Source organism: Macrotis lagotis, chromosome 3 (assembly GCF_037893015.1).
Source record: "Macrotis lagotis isolate mMagLag1 chromosome 3, bilby.v1.9.chrom.fasta, whole genome shotgun sequence".
In the NCBI taxonomy this organism is placed as follows: Eukaryota; Metazoa; Chordata; class Mammalia; order Peramelemorphia; family Peramelidae; genus Macrotis; species Macrotis lagotis.
Window position 1 is genome coordinate 9,561,113 of NC_133660.1, and position 22,538 is coordinate 9,583,650.

At 36.1% G+C, this 22,538-nt stretch overlaps 1 protein-coding gene across 2 annotated transcripts in view; it reads right to left on the minus strand.

Moving 5' to 3' along the window:
* Positions 1 to 5,700: 5,700 nt before the first annotated feature.
* The window catches only part of DNAJB14 (DnaJ heat shock protein family (Hsp40) member B14), a 79,614-nt gene continuing 62,776 nt past the window's right edge, over positions 5,701 to 22,538 (minus strand). Inside the window, exons 4-9 of one of the 2 annotated variants that reach the window (XR_012476816.1) lie at positions 21,475 to 21,660; positions 19,106 to 19,200; positions 14,999 to 15,108; positions 13,743 to 13,915; positions 7,794 to 11,022; positions 5,701 to 5,853 (exon numbers count right to left, since the gene is read on the minus strand). Coding sequence is in view for 1 of the 2 variants with exons in the window: in XM_074228099.1 (XP_074084200.1) it covers positions 10,898 to 11,022; positions 13,743 to 13,915; positions 14,999 to 15,108; positions 19,106 to 19,200; positions 21,475 to 21,660 (689 nt within the window). In the remaining variant the exon portion in view is untranslated. The other variant, XM_074228099.1, reaches the window with a different exon arrangement.

A 22,538-nucleotide genomic window follows, 5' to 3' on the forward strand; every position in this document is an offset into this window, starting at 1 on the left:
TCCTCTCCGGAAGCCCGGCCCCGAGCGCACTACTTCCGGGGTAAAGGGTAAGGACCCCGGAAGCGGCTTCTCCAGGGGAAAGAGGACCTCCCTTTCTCTCCTTTCACTCCTCACCCCGCCTCCTCCTCTCGCGGAGTCCCGCGCATGCGCCAGACCTGCCCCTTTCACACCTCAGGGCACCGGGGAGTGCTGCGCATGCGCCTGCTCGCTCTTGTCCTGTGTATGTGTGTGCGTGTGTGCGCGTGTGTGCGCGTGTGCGTGCGTGCGTGTGTGTGTGTGTGTGTGTGTGTGTGCGCGCGCGCGCGTGTGTGTGTGTGTGCGCGTGTGTGTGCGCGCGTGTGCCCTTTCCCCCATTACACTCAGCTCCTTGCGGGCAGGGGCACTCTTGGCCTTCTTTTCCTGTCTCCCACTTGGCACTGCCTGGCCCATGAGGCGGTGTTCACTGAATGTTGGTTCCATTCCATGCTGGGGGTTGGCTGGGGGCTGCGGTGGACCGAGCACCGGCCCTGCAGTCGGGAGTCCCCGAGTGCAAATCCACTTCCTAGCCGTGTGGCCTTCGCCAGGCCCCATTGCCTTGCAAAAATCTAAAAAAAGAATTTTTTTTAAATAAATTCAATGTCGAAAGTCAGTTATTAAAATTAAAGAGAAAATTCAGGGGCTTCCGGAAGGAGCTGCACCATTTTGTTGTCTGGGTGGCAGAAGCGAGGCCCACATTAGATCCGTGGCTCGGCCAAGGCCCCACAGCCCAGGCTTCTGGTACCCAAATCCTGCCCCAGCCACCTCCCAGCTGTGATCCTGGCCAGGCCGCCCGCTTCGCCTCAGACCCCCCATCTGCACAAGCGGCTGGGGAAGCCACTTGGGCATCTGTGTGGCACTGGGAGCAGGCAAATTAGGAGATTAAATTAAAAGAAGGAATAAAAACTGACTCAAGTCCGAGGCCTTGCGTTATGGGGGAGACAAGACACATAAAAACGGACTTGAAGTATATTTTGAAGCATGTCTTCGATGAGTTCGCGTGGGTTTCTGTTGTGACCAGGGCTGGTCCACCTCCCTGGCCTGCCTCCCACTAATGCTTTCCTAGAGGCGGGACGGTGGCTCTCTCCCTTATCATACATTATGTGCTTTTATTATTCAATTATTAAAGTAGTTTGAACTGGATTTTACAATTCAGGAATGCCTCTTATGTTTTTGTTTCTAGAGGAGAAGACTGTACCTGTGGAACCCATGAGATGATTTCCTTGACAAGAGTGGGTGGATAACAGCTCTTTTGTAGGGGGATTAGTGGCAAAGCAAGTACATTTATTTTTGCCATACCTTAGACATAATTCAAGTTTTGCCTTTCCAGATCTTGCAGCCTCCTAATTTCCCTGTCCCCACTCTCTACCACACAGATGCCCAAGTCATTTCCCCAAGGCATAGAGCTGACCGGGTCACTCCCGGCTCAAACATCTTCTCCATCACACCACCAGCTGGTAATATGGGAGAAATTCCCAATCTGGCATTCAAGGTCCTTCACAATTTGACCCCTTTACTTTCTTGCCTTTTGTTACAGTACTCCCCTTTACACAAATTTTTAAGATCCAGAAAAAGAATGGAGGTTTATTCTTTGCTCAACTTCTCTTTCGGGAGAGGAAGTCCCGAGTTCAAATCCAGCTTTCACTTGCCCTTAACGTGACCATGGGGGCCTGTCATTTAACCCCGACTGCCTCATATCCAGGGCCATCTCCAGTCGTCCTGATTCATTTCTGGCCATTGGACCCAGATGACTCTGGAGGAGAGAGCCTGTTCCTTTACATTCAGAGCTTGGAGCAAAATGTTCTCCTTCCCTTTTGCCTGAGTGACCTTAAGAGCGATTCCAGTCTAGCCCTTTCATATTACTGTTGATGACACCATTTCTCAAAAGTAAGAAGCAAGGAATAGTGAGACATCCAGGGTGCTTCCCCTCTTTTTAGTATTTTGTGTGTGCTCATGTGCGAGAGACAGACAGACAGAAAGAGAGAGAGCACAGTGGGATGTTGACTAGACTTTGTAGAGTGACCTTCAAACAGGGTGTTAAAGGCAGAGAAGGGAACGGGGAATAGTATAAAAAGAAACACAGGCAGTAAATCAAAGGTCTGGGGACAGTCCAGAATGTGGGGACCAGAACGACCTCCCCTATGGACATATTGAGTTTGGCAAACTGGCAGGACATCTAGGTAACCACATCCTATTGGTAGCCGAAAACTCAACTGAAGAAAAGATAGACCATAGGCTAAGGGCTGGAAGAGACTTTCCTTACATGTCATTTAGTCCAAACTGCTCATTTTCTAACTAGAACCAGAAAACCAAGGAAGTAACCACTGAGGTGATATGTTGAGTATCCTCCATGCCTTCCTTTCTGGCCTCTCTCTTGGAAGGTCTCTCTCCTTCCTTGAATCTCTCAGACCATCTTTGACTTTGTCTACACATTGCTCAAAGATTACTTTCTACAAAAAGTTTTCTTATTGCTGGAGAGGTTGTAATTTGTCAAAATGACAGAACCAAGATTAAAAGTTCACTGGTATGACTCCAAAGTCACTGTAACAAGGCTTCTTTTCTTTTCACCTATTATGCAGTTGATTTGTGGGTTGGATTCAGGTTTCCTTCATGGTCTAATTTTCCAACCTTTAATAGTATTGGGTTGTATCCTACATATCTGAAATGTTCTTCAATACATTTCTATTATTCTTTCATAAAAGCCTTTTCACATACTTTAGCAATCCATGGCCTTTTCTGGATCTAAAATTGCTACCATAGCCGTGTTCAGTTATTTCAGTCACTTGGGATTTTCTTGAAGATACTGGAGTAATTTACCATTTCCTTCTCCAGCTCATTTTAGAGATACTTGTCCCTTCATTCTCAAAGAAAGCCACATCATCAGGAAAGTGATTACATGACAGGAACATGACCTGGATATGAGTGAGGAGGTGCTAAGTCAAGAACCTCACTCTCTCCTCCAGTCATCTGGGTCCAGTGGCCAGAAATGAATCAGGATGACTGGAGATGGCCCTAGATATGAGGCAGTCAGGGTTAAATGACATGGCCCCATGGTCACATTAGGGTCAAGTGAATGAGGCTGTATTTGAACTCAGGTCCTCTCACGATTCCAGGGCAGGTGCTCTATCTACTGTGCCATCTACCTGCTCTTTGGTATGCTATGAATATTACATGTGTTGTATCTCAATTAGATTATAAGCTCCCAGTCCTAGTCTTGTGGAATACTGGAAAGCACCTAGTACAGTACTGTTGAATACAGGTACTAGAACCGTAACTATTTTTGTAGACTATGAAACAGTAGTGTACCTGTACAGGGTCAGACAAAAGAAAGCAAATCTGTTGTGGGCAAATAAAAAAATTTTAGTTCGTTTCTACGAATTAAAAGTACTAATACTCAAGCTGTCAGAAGCTCCCTAAGATTGGATACATTTATCTTTTTGATGGTGCCAACTGGGAAATTCTTCCTGGTGTTTGCTTTTGCCCCTCTGAGGTTCAGGTTAGATGGGAGCTGGAGGAGTTCCTGAAACCTCAAATCCTGCTTTTCCAGTCAGACCATGGCTCCCATGTGGGAAATAATTTTATTCCAGGCCTCATGGGTACAAAAGAACACTTTTCTGTTACACAGAGAAGTCCAGAGATCCATCTTCTACAGTAAGAGAGAAGGGAGAAGTGATTGTAGAAATTGTTTCAGATTCACTTTGGATCAAATTGTTTCAAGTATCCACGATTGACATATAAACAATTTTATAATTGTTTACAACAGATCTTTCTGAAAAGAATTTAATTGGAGAAAAAAATGACTGACCTTGTGCTTGATAATCCATTAAATTTAGAAGAGAGGCAAGTTTCTTTTATTTGAGCAATGAGGTCCTCCAATAGGCTATGATCTGTTTAAATTTGAAATATGGTCATTTCAAACCCTGCCATGCATTCCAATCTTAGTTCTTTCAGGGCACACCAACATCCTTCTGGTCACCAGGTCCATTGCCTTCCTCTTTCGCTCAGTTCTTTAGCTCATGGCTCCAACTCCTCCTCAGTCACAGCAAGTCCTTTCTATATGGCTTACCTCTTTAGCCCGAAACCTTCCCGTCTCACTTGAATTATTAGGATGACCCTGTCTGTTTCTCCCCTCATCAAACCAGCTTGCATACAACTGCCCAACTGATAGTCCTGAAACACAGGGATGATCATCTTGATCCAATGCCAAAGAAGCTCAGCTACTTCTAGGGACAAATGCAGACACTGCTGGCAATAAACACCCTGGTTCTCATCGGTTTCCTGAGATTATGAGTTTATTCCCCTTCACACATTCTATGATACAAAGGGCCTTGTTCTTCCTCACTCATGATATTCCATCTCTAAGCTCTAAGGGTCACCTGCCCCCCTCCACGTTCTTAAGGAGTTCTTTAGTGATCACTACAGTGAACACTAAACAAGGAGGGTAAGGACTCAAGAGCCAGTGATAAGAAGGGAGCTCATTCCAAGCCTGGTGAAACTGGGGAGACAGTGTGACCAAAGGCAAGAACAGGGCTCTTTCCAAAGTTATCTCAATCATGCGCTTCAGATCTGCCGTAGGAACCCGTGTGATCTTGGCCACAACCCAGGCTCCTTTAATGAGATATGCTCCCCAATTCCTTTCATCACCAGACTTAATTCTAAGAAGGCAAGTCCGGCTATTTGGTTAAAAGTGTGTGGTGACAGGTCCATGGAATTTCAAATCTAGAAAGGCAGTTTAGAGCTATAGAGTGACAATGAGGATTTTGTATTTTATCAGAAAACAAAAGGTTCACTGTATCGGGAGATGGTTAAATAGATCTGTGCTTTAGAAAAATAGGATTTTAAGAGAAACTAGAAGATCGATAAATTATAATGGCTCAATGTTGGGATCCTAGATGCCCATTTGTGTATGTGTGGTCTATGTATATACATACAACTTATATGTAACAATACCAGTCAGATCTCCTTATAGACTTAGCATTTTCAGCACTAGTCCATCAGTCAACTATCCAAGCAAAATCTCATTTCATCTTTGGATAGCAGATAAAAATACCTTGGTTCTGCAGGACAATGCTAAAAATTAGAATATTTTTTAGAAATCGCATTTTGAAAATGGAACATGAAAGACAAAAACAAACAAAAAAAATGAGATTAAATTGAGAGCAATATATGCCTATGACCCAATTGAAGAGATGGGATTTATCCCTGATTGTACAGCGGTGATGGCCATATCTGAATTTCTTCTCAGGATTATCAATAAGAAAAATGTATGTATACATTCACTATGTGTAAGGTATGACTGCAATTTTTGATCTGACTTAATACTACACTAATATAAATGACATAAAACCTAAACCATCATAAAGTCTTATTTACAGGGACTCATTCTTTTCTGTGGGGAAAAAAGAGATTAATGAAAAAGCTTAGGAATTCATATTTCACAGGACTTTAAGAAAGGTTAAAAAGGCTTCAAATGTGGTCTTAAAAGGACTATACTTGACTATCAACTTTTCCAGGTCCAGTTTAACTGCCAGCAGGGTGACATTACTGTTAATTAGTAATAATTTAGACAGCACTTTAAAGGGTAACAACTTTACTCAACTACCTAATGAGGTATTGTGGTGGGTGATGAAACTTTTCTGCCCATGGTAACCCACAATTCAAAGAAAAATACAAAATAACCCTCAGTTCTTTACAACTCTCTTATTCTTTAATAATGGTAGAGGGAATGCAGGAAGGCCAGGAATCCTAAAACCCAGCAAACCTTTTAAATGAACTTATAATCTTCTGTAGGGAGAATGATATACTTGAATTTGTTCCCACTTTGTACAGACATGAAAACTAGGAACAGAAAAACAAATTCATCATGAAGCATTCAATAGAATTTAACAAGTTTACAAAAGTAAAATCAAGTAACATTTAACACAGTTCTCACACTGAAAATAATTTTATTTTGATATAAGTCTGATATTACAGTAAATGTTACAAATCAGACAGTTCATTTTGTAATCTTGAATGCACTATATAGACAAAATAAGATCTCCTATATAAGATGCCAGCTTCACTTCATTAAATTTTCTTTACAAGGCTTCCATTAAAATTCCTACACATATTGGGAAAATTATTTGAGGCTTTCAAAAGCATACAAACTAAATTTTGGAGAATGTCAGAAGGTAAAACAGGCAAGAAGAATTTCTCAGTATCAAAGATCAACTGAGTTAATGCTTTTACTGATTTCATTTCTTATCATTGTGACTATCTAGACGAACTGAACTCTTCAATATCAAAGCTCACGCCACATATAGTTGAATATTACCCATTTACAAGTGGAAAAGTGGCTTATCACACTGGAATGCTTTATCTTCTATGAAATGGAATTATTAAGACCATGTCTGAGGTCAGATAGGTTAACTGTCTTCTCCACAGGCTCAATTATCAATTGCAATGAACATTTAATGACATTTTAAGAAATGCTTCTTACCTAGCATACTGAAGAGAAACAGGTACAGGCTATTTTGAACAATGGAATTTATAATTAGAATGACTAATTTTTAATAAAAAGACTCTGAATTGAATTCCTAGAATTAGTTTAATCCTTCTGCCAATGGAAGCCCTGCTCTGTGCAAACATATTATGGTATTAATTAAACAATCACAAGTTTGAGGTATTAGCTGAAAAAAATATATACACCTAAACACACACATACACACACACAATACACAGAGTATTCACAAATCTAATGGCCCCAAGACCAGCAAACGTTGGCATTAAATGAAAAAAAAAAATCTTATCTCAATCTGGGAAAAGGTAAACATGCAAAGGGAATTTTTTTTAAAAGGTTACACATTCCTTAATATAAGGAGTGTTTTAAAATAATGATATTTAAAAGAAAGCTGCTTCGATTCACATGAAATATGGATTTTAACAGTAATTAAACTAAAAAGGAAGCCTGAATTCTATTACCATGTTTCCCATCAGATCAACTGATATGTAAACTTGCTTTAAGGGTTCTGTTATTTTACTTATTTTCTGGTAAAAATATATAAAAGGATTTGCTGACACTAAAACTTTAAATGATAAACTTATTTGCCAGACTATTATTTTGTACTTCTCAGTTAAGTCTTATTTTGTAAAGTAGCAATAATCAAGGTTGTTTTGCTGTTTTCCTGTCCATGTTTGGGGAGGGAAGTTTTCACGTAGCTCTCCTTTTTGCCTTACTCAGAGTGAGACTGAGGAGTCAGAAGATTATTACCAGATCCAAGTCTCCCACAGGGACACTAAAGTAAGTTTTTCTATGAACCTTTTAATTCTTTCACATAATACTTGCTAAATGGGAAAGTTGCCTTGATTAAAATTCAGGCAAACAATCAAGAATTTTTTTAACTGTCTTAATATCGGTGGGAGATATAAATTCATGCATTAATTATGCAAAAAATTAACCTTTTTATCAGGTAGTGTTGTCATGTTGCCAGATGGCACATGTATTTTAAAATATTAAAGAACAAGAGAAGACTATTTTAAATCAATCTAACTGTAGCAAATAGGCCTTTTATTTGTTAGATATAGATCTGGAGATATGAAGGCTTAGTTGGTTTTAGTATTTGGAGAAAAAAGCAGAAAACCAACCTAGGTAGAGGTAGTACAAGCAGGATCAATCTAAGGATGCTCATATATAAAGAGTATTTGCAAATTATAAATGTTTTATGTGAAGAGAATGAAACAAATGGTTACAGATGCATCCAAATCTAATTAGCTATTATTTTCACTTTTAAAAAACTAACCTGAAACGACTATAGAATGTTGAGAATGAAATCCTCAACAATTCTAAAAATTAGCCAAGGTGTCAAAGACTAGCACCAATCCATCTGTAAACTATAGGGCAAGGAAGAACAAAAATTAAGTCAAATATTGTTATTCTAATTTGTCTCAATTCATTCACAAAGACATTAAAATACTTTATTTTGTATAACTACAGAAGCTTTAATCTATTACTAATATGAGGTGTTTAGGGACATACTGTGAAAAATTTCTCTATTGCCAATTGAAGAAGATAGCTGTAGGGGCAGCTAGGTGGCGCAGTGGATAAAGCACCAGCCCTGGAGTCAGGAGGACCTGAGTTCAAATCCAGCCCCAGACACTTAATAATTACTTAGCTATGTGATTTTGGGCAAGTCACTTAACCCCATTGCCTTAAATAAAAATTAAAATAAAAAAAGATAGCTGTAAAATATATACAGCACCACAGTCTTACGCCATGACTGGGAGGCTTTGGGTAATGATGAAAAATTTGTCTAGAATCTGGGTTTTTACCTTTTGTAAGAAATGGTATTTCAGGGGCAGCTAGGTGGCATAGTGGATAAAGCACCAGCCCTGGAGTCAGGAGTACCTGGGTTCAAATCCAGTCTCAGACACCCAATAACTACCTAGCTGTGTGGCCTTGGGCAAGCCACTTAACCCCATTTGCCTTAGCAAAAAAAAAAAAAAAAAAAAAAAAGGTATTTCACAGGCAAAAAAATTTTCTTTGAAATGAGTGTCAGATATGAAAATCTCCCACCTCAAAGTGTTCAAAATTTGTTTCCCATACTTTAAACATTAAAAAGCACAGCCGCCCCCCCTTTTAAATCAGTATGCAGGTAGTACAGAAAACTCAACTTTTTTCACCCCCAGAATACAAAGTAGCAGAAGCTCCTGAGGCTAGGTCAGTAGGGCACCCTAAAATTTACTCGGTCATTACTAGTGAAGATTACAATTAAAATTAGAATGTTCTTTTTCCAAACACATTTTGCGCCTTAATGTTTTATGAAATTCAATGGAACACAACAACACAATAAAAGCATAACACTGTCTAAAGCCATGTATAAGTTAGCATTATACAATTTCACTTAACTTTACCAATGTCATCACACTCTCACACTCTAAATTAAAAGAAACAGAATTATAAAATAGGAGGGTTGAATTCAAAGAAACTACCCCCATTTATGCTCACCATTCCTGTGAAAACTGAAGAAATAGATGAAAATAGTTAATCCTAATTCGAATTTGTATGTTTTCTAATCCAAATTTGTATGTTTTCTAATGACTATAATACTTTCAAAATAAATAACCATGATCTCATATTTTACATCCTTTAACGGCTAACAGCTCTCTTTGCAGGCTGAAGGAAATAGTTCAAACTGTAATTCCCTTTTACATGTTATTTTTTCTAAAACCCACTTCTTTAAAAATTAAGTACAACTTGATTGTGTTTTCTACTATTCCTTAATTACTATGCTGTTATATAATTTATGATGCAACCAAAAAATTCTAGTGAATCATTTGGAAAAAAGTGATACATACAATAGGACAATTTTAAGGAGAATGCTCATTTTAGCAGTAATTTATTAGATTGACAATAGTTAAATTCAGAAAATAATTTCTAAACACAATGAACACTGCTATTACCAAATTTTTAGCATTCTCATCAAGGAGAAAAACTGTCAAAGACTTGTTCTTGTTCCATTAAATTGAGTTTAAGCAAAATGATTAAAATGTGACAAACTGTTCAACATAGAAATTTTCAAATAAAATACTCACATACTCAATTTACAGGCACTAAACCCAACATTCAACTGCTTACATTTGTTTCTAATTTTTACGAATGGATTTCATTACAAAATGTGTATTTTCTATTAAGATAAAATTTGACTGCTTTAAGATGCTAAGTTGATTTTAATCTCAGAGTGGTGCTACAGAGAGACATTTACAAAGTAAATGATTAGTCTGCCCTGCCACTTAATTTCTGCTCATCTTTGCATACAGTCAAACAGGTCAAATAATTTTACAAGTTATCTATCTAAAAGTTTAGTAGTTGGCAATAGTGTTAAAGGCATAAGGCTTAATTTTAGAAGTAACTTTTCTTACCACTTGCTTACAAAGGAATTAATTTTTCATTCAAGGCCAAACATGAAATGGTGAACTAAGAAAATGAAAATTTCTGTAAGGGGCGGGGGTAAAGTCTTTTCATTCAAAAATTTTTCCTTTTAAATGGACAAAAATTGGCTGGGGGGGTGGTGGTGGTGGTGGTGGAAGCAAAGGAATATACCTTCAGAATTTCAAAACTGACATTTACTTCCCAAGAAATGTCAACATTAAGTATCTACATATCATTTTTACTGTATTTTTAAATTAATCGGGATAGTTTTTCATTTCCTCACATTGCTTAGCAATTCATAAAACTAAATGGCAAACTGATAATCTTACACCAGTTCAATTCATCTCAACATATATTCAGAAATATACATTTAAAAATATTAAGTTCTTCTGAGCAGATAAAGCTAGAAGATTTTTTTTTACATAAAGTTAAATTGCCTTAAAAAAAGAAAGTGTAGTTGTTTAAACTCCACACACTGGACACCTGACAAGGAAAAAGTAACATTGTCATATAATTATTCCATCAGTGAGCTGAAGTGTTTCATGGAGCTAAACTTCTGAGATTTTTAAATATAAAGTCAATAACTTATATATATATATATATATGTATATATATACACACACACACACAAAATGGTTTTTTTCATAAATATTTACATGACAAGGGAAGAATGGAATCACCATAACTGGAAATCTGCTAGAGGTATGATAATTCTTTTCTGAATAATCTGTAATTAAAGAATTATGTAAGCACTGGAAGTAAAACTAAACAATTAAGAGATACATAACTAAATCATGAATTTTAATGTCAAATTTCTTATTATGTAAAGAAACCATTAACTGTATTCAATTCTATAGCATAAGATTTCAGGGAGAAACTACTCAATTTAGTCTTTAATTTCCAACTCTTTCAGAAAATAATATCTTCTTGTACAGGAAAAAAATGTGTGCTAAAAGATGTAATGAAAATCCTGGTTCATCCTCCTCTATAGAGACTAGTCAGCCGCTCTAATTCTTTACAGTTGTCCATACTTAGTGATTCTGCCTTTTTTCGTAGTCGATCATCCCGGTATACTTTGGCTGCATACTGCATATCTGTTTCTTTAAATACAAAAACATTTTTTAAAAATTTAAAAAATAATTATGTTTTAAAAATGCACTATCATTCAGTCACTCCTTAAACATCTATTGATTGAAACCCCCACTTAGAACACTGCTATTCTGAGGAAAATTGATCTGCAACCATTTTGGAATGTTTCTCCCTCTAAAGCACTGAGCATTGGATCTAGAGTTAAGTTTGCATCCTACTTCTGCTAATTACTACTTAAATCATGCTGGGAAACCAAAGGATCTCAGCGATGAGCTGGTCTTGAGGCTCCTCTTATATAGCACCTTCCTATATCAGAGGTCGCTCTTCTCCCTGTCCCTGATGGTAAGCACCCTACCATTCTGAACACATCTCATTACCCATTAGGACATTTGGTAGTTTTTAACTATTAGAAAGTTATTAGGGTGGCTAGGTGGCACAGTGGATAGAGCACCCGCCTTGGAGTCAGGAGTACCTGGGTTCAAATCCGGTCTCAGACACTTAATAATTACCTAGCTGTGTGGCCTTGGGCAACCCCATTTGCCTTGCAAAAAAAAAAAAGTTATTAGTTCTTCCATGAAGCCTCAATCTCATTCTCTTTACAAATTGTAGTAGCCATTTTTCCAAATTCTTTCCTATGGGCCCATGCAGAATGAGCTTCTTTAATATAACCATCTTTTAAATATTTGTTTTATACTGTTTTCTAAAAGGATTCTGGGGGTGCAGCTAGGTGGCAAAGTGGATAGAGAAACCAGCCCTGGAATGAGGAGTGCCTGAGTTCAAATATGGCCTCAGACATTTAATAATTAGCTAGCTGTGTGGCCTTGGACAAGCCACTTAACCCCCATTTCCCTTGCCAAAAAAAAAAAAAACCAACAAAAAACAAACAAACAAAAAAACGAAACCCCCTAAAAGGATTCTGTATTCTTACAACCCATAAAGTTAAGAAGTAGTAGCTTCACTTGTTGAACTTACTGATATTTTCCATTTACATTTATATTAGAGAAAAGAATTAGTCTTTAGGTAGTGAAGGATTAGTGTCTAGTAAATTAAAATGTTACAACATAGGGAGCCTTAAGAAAAGAATAAGAAAACCTGCAAAAAGCAAAAAATTAACTTTTCCCCCTAAGATTAACACTTAGCACATAAAAGACACATAAAATGGATATTAAAGTTTGTGCTCAAGGGACACAGAGAGAGACAGTCCTTATTTCAAGATTTCGATATGATGACTATGGAAGAACTCAGGGTTTTACCTATTCTTAGATTCCTCATCTATAAAATGAGGGGATTGGAGCTGATAATCTCTAAGATTCTTATTAGCTTTAAATAATATTTTTAAATGAATAATGCTTTTTTGACAATTTCTGGTGTTCCATCCCCTTTAGAGATTCTGCAATCATTTTTTTTTTCCTTCTTTAGAAGCAATTGGGTTAAGTGATTTGTCCAAGGTTACACAGTTTGCTAGTAAGACTCTGAAACTATATTTGAACTCAGGTTCTCCTGATTCCAGGGTCCTTGTGGCTGCCCCTGAATTCTCCAATCATTTAAAAAAAATAACATATCAATCTTTTATCTTTCAGCTCCTGATACTGTATGAACTGATTGTCAACTTAGGAACAGTTTAATATCAACTACTAAATATTAAGTCAGACTGGGTGTCTTTCTCATTTATAACACAAGAAGCAAAAATTTGTGAAGGTTATTAGAGGGAGCTTTTCACAAATGAACATAGTACTTTTGAGGTTTCTTGAAATAATTATTAATAAAATGAACAACTAAAAAATATTCTGTGACCGATTATCTAACCAGCCATTTATCCAACTCCTCATTATCTAGTTCCTCTCACTACTCTTATCTCCTAGACATTTCAATGTTTATCAGAACTTCCACAGTCAGATATTTGTTTTATTGTAAAATTTCTGCTCTAAATCTATGATCCCATGTAACTAGGCTGGTCAGTGTGAGATCCCTCTCTTTCCATTTTATCAGACTATTTTTAAAAAATCATTTCAGGGCTCTATAGGATACAGAATCTCCTCATAATAGAGAGGAAATGATCTAACAAAGCACGCTGCTAGTTTTATGAAGGGATTTGATATTTACAAAATATTCTGATCATTACACCCTGTGATCTGAATAAGTTCAAGTGGGTAGTTCATTTAAGTTATGAACTTTTCCCATTTTACAGATGAGGGGGCTAAGAGACTTGCCCATATCACAGCTAGTTAAAGGCCATCAACTCCCTAATCTAGGGCTCTTGATTTCAGCTGTAGTGCTAATCTCATTAAATAAGGAAATTTTCTCATTCAGTGCTAACTGGTAATACTGAATATTTAGCAGTAAACAAAGAATAATAATGCAGCTACTCATCTATAACAGAAAGATGACAATCCACATGTCTGCCTTCTGCAATTTATGGATTTTTTTTCTTAGTGAACCATCTATACTTTAGGTTAAATTCTGTTGGCATCTGGATCAATATCAAATGAAATTACACAAATATTACATTGATGCTGACCGGAAAGAAAATGAGAGGTACAGACTGACAGGTAAAGACAGCCAAAGAGAGAGAAAGAATGGAGAAAGAGTAAGGGGGGAGGGGGAAGATGAATGGAGAGAATAAATGAGGATCACAAGGGAATGGTACAAAGAGCAACTTAGGAAATCTGTAGTAAATCAGTTATTTATAAATTCTTGAAAAATATCAAAATGGTAATTATTTATCACTTACTTTGCTGTCTTTCCTTCCAGCAATTATTTCGAATATTAGTCACATAATCTTCTTCTACACTTTTTTCTACCTTTTGTAATAACAATCCTTTATATTCATTCTTAAAATCCTTGTTGACATAATAAATAACACCCAAGTTTTCTGTCTGCATTTTAATGGTTTGTCCTGAACCACTGCAAAACAGATAAAATGCTTATTAGTTTTATTTAGTTTTATTAATTAAAATTAAAATTTTATAAACAAATTAGCAAAAAGTTACCAAAATGACATTAAAAATATAAAATTGATAATCAATTTAATTAAAAAATTACATTATCTTGAATTTTTAAAAACCTATTCTGATCATTTTCTAAAATAAAATAATTTTATTATTATTACAAGTTTTATTTTGAATTTTAAAAAACTCCAAAGATGTATCATTGTTTGAATTCCTATCTAAGTAATGATAGGTCTTATTTACAACAAGGAAATTTAATGACAATCATGTAAATGCACTATCTTTCATAAACAAATATCCATTCAATGAAGGCAAGATAAATGTGTGCTAATTTCCCTAATTTACAAGCTAGCTAACAAAACTAATTTGTCTGGAATATTGGATTAGACTGCCTTAAAGGCAAAGAATTTAATATTACAATTATTAATACAATGAAACAATTCAAGATTCATTCACTTTCTAAGAGAATGTGGGCTTTGTGTAAACAAGGAGCAATGTCAAACTTTCTTTATTTCATACTCTACAAACAGAATATATGCTTACACAGGGTTGTCCAACCTTACTTCTCAAAGTTTTTATTGAAATAATAGAAAATATATTTTGATTTGCCATTTTAGTGGGAGCTCTGTGGTAGCTCAGCTTCATTTACTAAAGCATTTAGTAAACCCACAGGGAGCTGCATAAAAATCAACACTGTCCACTTTGGACAGCCCTAGGCTAACATATACAGGAAAATGAAGTTGTTTCCTCACTTCCTTACATCTTTAGAAAAGATGAAAATAATCATTCTATTTTTGCCTTGAAAAATAGGAATGTACTATTTTAATACATTTTCCTGTATTAAATAGCCATGAAGTTTAATTATAATACTTCTCTCTTTATTCATTTCATCCAACTAAACAATCTGGATTAGAAAAGGGAAAATATATTTCATAGTTATTAATTTGATAAAACCTAGGAAAAAATTAAAATTATTTTGATAACTTAAGTGGTGGAAAGATTGTCAAGGAAAAGAATTCATTAAAAAACAATTACTTACGATCTGGGATATAAGGAATAAGGTGGATTAGAGACCATCAACTGGCTTAACAAGGACACGAGGATCAAGATCACAATGGGCATTAACTGTATAAACACAGAGAAACCTCCCTTCAAAATAGAAAAAAAAATAAATTAGAACCCCAATATCTTCTCAAATGAAGATGTACTCAAAATCAGGAGCTAAAGAAAGGTCTTTAGAAAATATAGAATGTGCTTTGTTTGTTTTTTCCCAGGAGGCAACAAGATCACAGACAGTTCGTAGTGGCGGAAGTTGGTCTGGAGACTTCCCATTCCTCTAGTGAACCTTCTTGGGCATGACATAATCATGTTGTCTTGTATAATTTAGCCAATGAATAGAAACTGAACAATAATTAAAGGTTAAATCCTACAGGGTCATTAATAATATCAAATAGATATCACAATTCTGCATTGGGCGAGAGTAAAACTGTGTTTCATACTTCTCATATTTGACAACAACAGCTTGATTTCTGAAAAATTTTGTGCCAATTCCTGAAAATTGGATCATTTCTTCATTGACTAACATCTATGTTGCCTTCTGATTAAATTGGTCATGATTTCTATCTTGTAACAAAGTATTTTTCTAATCCTCCTCTCACCTAGTTTATCAATTAATAAAGAATAATTTAAATAGATGCTGACATTAAAAAGAAACTTAAAAAAAATCAACAGTTACCCTCTTCTCAAATACTCTAAATTATTTGCAAAAAATGTGGATTGATTTCCATGCAGTTCCATGTTTGCTTGAAAGATAACCTATAAGAGTTAGAACCTTCTAAGTAGATTTTTCTTTATAATGAGGATTCGACCAAGTCAGATTCCAAAGTTACAGAACAAAGTCATATAAAAGGAAACAAAAAATGGGTGGGAGGTTGCTGAGAGGTTGAACAGACCTGTCAGCCCATATGAATATAATTAAGATCCCCTACATAAAACAGAGTACAGGTCATGTAAACCTAAGCCTAAGTTAAAAAATTGTTTTGTTCCAAACTTTTGGTTTTATCAGTGAGAATAACTTAGTAATGAGGAAATTCCTTCTACCATGCAAGCCAAACAATTTTTTAAATTAAAATTTCAATTGAGGGAAGATAGTTCTAGTAAATTACTTATAAATTCTTGAGAAATGGTCTTGAAACTAAGTAGAAGATAGTATATAAGCTTTCATCTCACTGTGTAAAAATACAGTTGAATGAAAACAGATCTGGAAGTAAGGAATTTACTATGAAGAAAAGTAATTGTCACTAGAATGGAAATAAATAAAAATTAATTCAACAGGGTTTAACTATCCAATCGAGAGTATTGTATGAATAGAAATGGCATTTCCTTATACATTTGTAGGATGTTTTCCAGCTTTTCAAAGCACATTTAATCTAACCTGCTCCTCACAAAATACGTAAAGGATGTATATATGAGATATGCCTTCAGAGAGAGAAATAACAAGTTGTGACAACAGAACAAATTTCTCATGGACTTGGCTGAATTTCATAAATTCCACTATGGTTCTCAAGGGATTGGGAAGAGAAGAGAGTCCATTCTGAGCAGGGGCAACAAACTGGGAAAGAACTGAAGACTGAAGGTGGTACAGATGGGAATGAAGAGGCAGAGAGGCAGAATGATCAAAGAGTATGATCAAGTGAGAATTTCAGTGTTCTTGGACATGGAAAAAGAAGGCTTATAGGTGAAGGCAGCATAGAGAATATAATCACCACTATATGAAGTAAAGGGGCAGAGGATCATCCAAGTAGAATAGGAATAATAACTGGACATATGAGAAACTATGGGGGGAAGGATGGATGGGGACAACACATACACACACACACACACACACACACACACACACACACACACACACCACTTAATGCATAAAGACTGGGGTGAAATGATGGCTAGTTAAGGACTAAACTCTGGAAAAAAAAGGAAGAATGTCCTAAAAGTCAGTAGGTAACAGTCTTCAGGACCTGGGGGATAAATTTGGTTAGGTGAACTTCAAAGAAGAGGCTGGTGACTGAGGGTGGCAGAGGGAAAGTCTAGGGAACAAGGGAAACTCAAGACTCCCGGGGACAAGAGACTTCTGGACTATGAAAGAAATTACAACTAGAGCAGGAAAGAACCAATTGTTGTGCTGGAGGGGAGGACAAGACCAATAATGAATTAAGTATATTCATTCTAGAGTTCCAGAAAGTGGGGGGGGGGGGGGGAGGTGGGTAGATGGAAGGGCTGACAATAGAGGCATAATTTCTGTGTCCCTGTCCCCCCCCTTCTCCACTAAGCAGACTCAGGCCCTCAAAGGTCTACACTCAATATACAAATTATTACTTGTCTTGGGGGGGCATCAATACAGCCAGATGGGGTTGGGGTCTGGGGGAGACCTGGAGACAAGCATGAGGAAGGCCAGGGAGTGCCATGGCCTAAGGTCACTCGAGTTTTATGTGCATTGTGGTGTGGAAAATCAGTTTCAAATTCTAGGAAATATTTAAGATTTAAAATAACTCCTTTTAGTAGGGTTTATTTTATTTAATATACTCTATTAAATAAACAATTACTTGTATTTTAAGAACTAACCTAACAAATGGAAATTTCTGATCATATAGGAAACTTTCAATATAGTGATATATTGACAAATAACTGAAAATAGAATTTTAGACCTGTTAGGGGTCTTAAGAGATATTTATTCCAGTCTTCATTTGACATGAGGAAAAGGCTGTATAGTTATTTTGAGAAAGAGAAAGAAGAAAACAAATCTCTTGCCTTCTACTTCAATGACCTTGTCAGCATACCACATCATTAACTCTCTATATACTGCTCAGAGCACACTTCATCAGTCAATTTTTGTTTTCCAGGAAATATTTGAGGAAAAGTTGGTATGCCTGGATACCTCTCTCTGTTGGGGCTATTTGGGCTAAAGCTCCAATAAATGATGATAACGAAGTTTTAGATAACAGCAAAACTCTAAAGTGGCACAAACTGGATTAGGGTCAATTAAAAAAAAACCATGAAAAGTAAGGCGGATGGTTTTCAGGAAACAGCTATTTTGGTAATTTGCTGTTATTGGAAGACTAGTAAATACTGTGGCAAGATACCTGCAGCTGCATTCTTCATTTCCCTCACACAAAAAATTAGCTCCCTTAGGCATAACTTTAGGGTACTTATGAATATCTAAATAAAGGTTTATCTATTAGCCAGGAATTGGTTGATAGGGATCCAAACATGATTTAAAGTTTTATGTATTTGATCTGCCTGTAACCATTAGAGTAAAAGTTAAATTAAAAAAAAAAACCTTTTAAAAGAAAGGAGAATAAGGGGGGGGGGGGGGGGGAACGACAAAAGAATGATCTAATCTGTTAAATGTTGTAAAGAAAATGGTAATTCCACAGACAGGGGAGTTAAGTAAAAAGCTTTTGGGTGAGGAACAGCCACAGAGGGAACTTTTTCCCCTGGCAGAAAAGACCTGGGGAGACACTTATTAAGGAAATGCTAGGTGGAATCCAAAATCAAAGTTGAGTGTCACGAAGGAAGCCCTGATCTGAAATGAAGGGGCTGAGCCCAAAGCCCAGAGAAAGGAAAGAAGTTTTCCCAAAGGGTAGGATTTAAAATAGCTGTACAACCTTGAAAATAGGTTGGACCTCTGACAACAAGACCATTCATGTTATATTAAATTTTATTAAGCAATGAGGTTTTTCATTGTAATTAACTTTATTATTTTACAGGGTGGAGCTATGACCTCCCAAGATTTCCTCACACTATCATGAAGCAGAATTGAATATACTAAATGAGTCTGAAAAGTGTTTCCTGATCCGCTTAGAAGAAATTTGTGGGAAAGGATTGGGGGGGTACTAGGAGAGAGTTTTGGGATAGGCTGTGATTCCAAGATATAAGGAGTAGACAAGCCACATTCTCTTTGATGGTAGGACCAGAAGTGATCAGATGTAAATGTAGATTTGCTTTCTTATTTGTGGATGCTCTGGATAGTTTCATTATAAATTTTACTTAGAAATTTATGTTTTATATAGCCCTCTCTATGAATTATACCACTTATATTAATTTCTAGGAACACGTTAAATACAAGCAATCACATCCCCAAACATACATCGCCTCTTTCTTCTTCTCTCTCATGTCCACTATGCCGATGCTGGTGATGATGACTATAACCAGCTCGTCCATTAGAAAATGAATGTACGCTACCTGAAAAGTTAAAAACAACATTAGACCAAAAATAACAGTCATGATGACAAAGCTTAAAGATATTAAAAAAAAAATCAAATCCAAACTCAGGAACTAGTATCAAATTATTATTATTCAGCATATTCATAATCACTGTATAAATGACATCTGCAAGTCAAATATGGAGATTTTTAAAAAAGCAAACCATATGTATTAATTATAAAGGTTCTTTATAATTATAACATTCCATAATATAATTATTATTAGCATTTTAAATTATTAAATAATATTTTATATAATTAGAGTTTTATATAACTAATAAAATTTATAAAAGTTTTAAATTTAAATAATTTAGGTTTTAGATGCAACAGAAACAATAAATATATGGTATTTAGAAGCAAAATTTAAGACAGTTCCACTGCAGAAGGGATTGCAATGTATTAGTTCAGATTATTTACCAAAGAAAAATGGTTATCATGGATAAGACGATAAATTGTGTTCTACCTAGCAGAACTGAGGTTCACATATCAGCTATGAAGAAAAAATTGCTAAGTCACTATTATAAATATTACTATTGTATGACACCTACAACCTAGGTTACTCAGGTTCAAAAGCTTAACATCTTATGCCTATGGATTTTATAAAGATCCTGCAGATACTTCCTGATCTCACTCCCATGTGGTGTTCCTTTCATCAGCAATTAAGAGTTTCACTATTACATCAAACTCAGTATTTCCCATCACAAATTCATTATCTCTGGCCTAAAAGGAAATTCTCCTTATTGATGACACCATTTTTTTTCCTATAAAACTTTTTTGTTTTTAATATTTTATTAATTCAAAATATATTTATTCTTTTAATATTTCACAATTCAGATAATAAATTTAATTATTTTGCATTCACACAACACCTTTAAAGGGCAAAATAATAGCTTTTTAAAAAAGATTCATCTAATTTATCAAAATCATCATCAGTATCATTCAAAAAAGGACAGGAGAGGCAAAGAACTATTGTCTCATTAATAATAAATCTACTAATTTTAAATTAGTTTTCAGAGCAATTCAAACTGTCCCTGAAACATCTTTTGATTAAGGTTGCTCTTCTCCACTTATTATAACCACCTTGGTTGAGATCTTAATCTTTTTCACATAGACAGCTTTAATAAATAACCTCTTCTTCCTTGAGTATCACATGCTCTACAATTCTCAAAAAAAAAAAATTGGAACAACTTTCGACTGCTTGGTAATGTCCTCTAAAATCTAGTCCCAATCTATTTTTCTGACCTTGTTCCACAAAATTCCCCCTTTATGTGTAAATCTATGTTGGAAGTTGGAGTAATGACTCCATTACTCAGCCATTTTTTCCTTAGCTGTGTCTTTGTTCCCCACTTCTGAGACATACCTTCTCCCTTTAACCATTGGTATTCCTTTATAGGTCCAATCCCAATGTCAATTCTTTCATAAAACCTGCAACAACTTGTCCAGGTGAAATCAATCTTTTTCATTTTCACATTTTTCACTGCACTTTGGATCTTGTTTATCTACTTCTCATTCTATTTTGCATTGTGGTTATTGTGCACCTATCCTTCTCCCTCATCAGAACCCAAGTTCTTTCATAGTAGGGCCTTGTATCTCCATTCTAATACATTTTCTTACTCTTAGTGAATCCACAAATATATAGGGGATTTCACTGACAAAGGCTAACTCTTGGTGATGAAGCTTCCTTTCCCAATACTGATCAGCATCTCCTAGCCCACAAGAGCTGTCTGGGGAACTGTGAACTGTGAAAGGACTTGCCCCGGGATCCTCTCCACCAGGGATCTCAGAGGTAGAACTGGAAACCAGGTATGCCTTCCTGGCTCAGAAGCTGGTTCTCTTATCCACCTACAAGTTTTCATGGGTTCAATTATATTTATCCTTAATAGAGGTTACAAACAACAATGGCACCAAATTAACAGCTTATAACCAAGGCATTTTTATCTCCTGAAAGTAACAGTAGCTCCCATTTGTACAGAGCTTAAAGGTCTGCAAAGTGCTTTCTAGCTGTTACCTAGTCATCCTGAGAGATCCAACCATATGTCCTTAGGATTATTATTATCATTTTCTGCCACTTCCTATCTTAGAGCTCTTGGAGAGACAGATAACAGATAAGGCACTAAAAGAGAGATGCCCAATTCCTCTTCCTACCTTGCTCACAACTCTTGACATGGGAATGAAAGAACAAACCATTCTAAAGATTCATTTACTGATGTTAGAGATTTTCAATTAAGTTGTAGAAGAGTGACTATTATAGTACCTGATGGAAATCCACCACCAAAGAATATGTTAAACAAATCTTCTGGAGTTATATCAGCTTCACAGCCTCTGTGGAAATTAAATCTACCATTGTTTTGGTGATTACACGCCTGGTCTTCATTGCCTGTGAGGTCATACTGCTTTCTTTTTTCAGGATTGCTTAAAACAGCATAAGCATTTCCAATCTCTGAAATATATTGAATAGAAGTAAGGAAACCACATTATTACAGATATATTTAGCTACATATCTCTATCTTAAATCAAGAAAACACTGTTTAATCAAGAAGACAGTAAAAATTGATTTTCCTTCAAAAGACTTCATTGACATTATTTCTGTAATTACACTGATAATAACCTCTAGGTACTTTGGCTTTTCTAAACATGAAATGTTGACTCTCGTTCTGGTCCTAGCTTATGATCCTTTCCTATCTATACCTGCCCTTCATCCTTGGGTCTCCATTCATCAAAGTTTAGCTCAAGTCTCCTCTCTTCCAAGGCCCTTTCCTTACCCTGGATGAACATGATAGTTCTCCCTCTTCTCAGCTTGAAAAGTATTCTTTTCTAAAAAAAAGGCAATCTTGACTTTCTAAGGTTTCCTATTTCACTTCTCTCCTCACTTCATGGTGCCTAAAGGACCCGTTTCACTTTTCAGCAATGTCAGGACAAAGTTATCAGGATATAAACATGGTTGTAATTCCATCTTGTGGAAACCTACAACTTCAGGCAAAAATACACTGGGTTTAAAAGTAAGAGTTCTCTTTATCCCAATTGTCGAGCTTAATTTATAAAAGCAAATGACTATTCTTTAAATATTTCATTATGCTCAAAGAACTAAAGCAGGCTTTCCAGAACATTAGAAAGATCTTCAACAAAGGAGTTGGGGGGGGACATGGACATAAGGCCATAAAGAATAAAAAGGGATGGTGAGATCCGTACTCTATCCCCCTAGAAGCAGTATTCAAATCAATTAAATCACACATAGATTAAAATATATCACTAAGCCTAATTTTCCGTAACTAAAATGTATACTTCTCTAATATCAATAAGTAAATGCTTTTTCTTCAG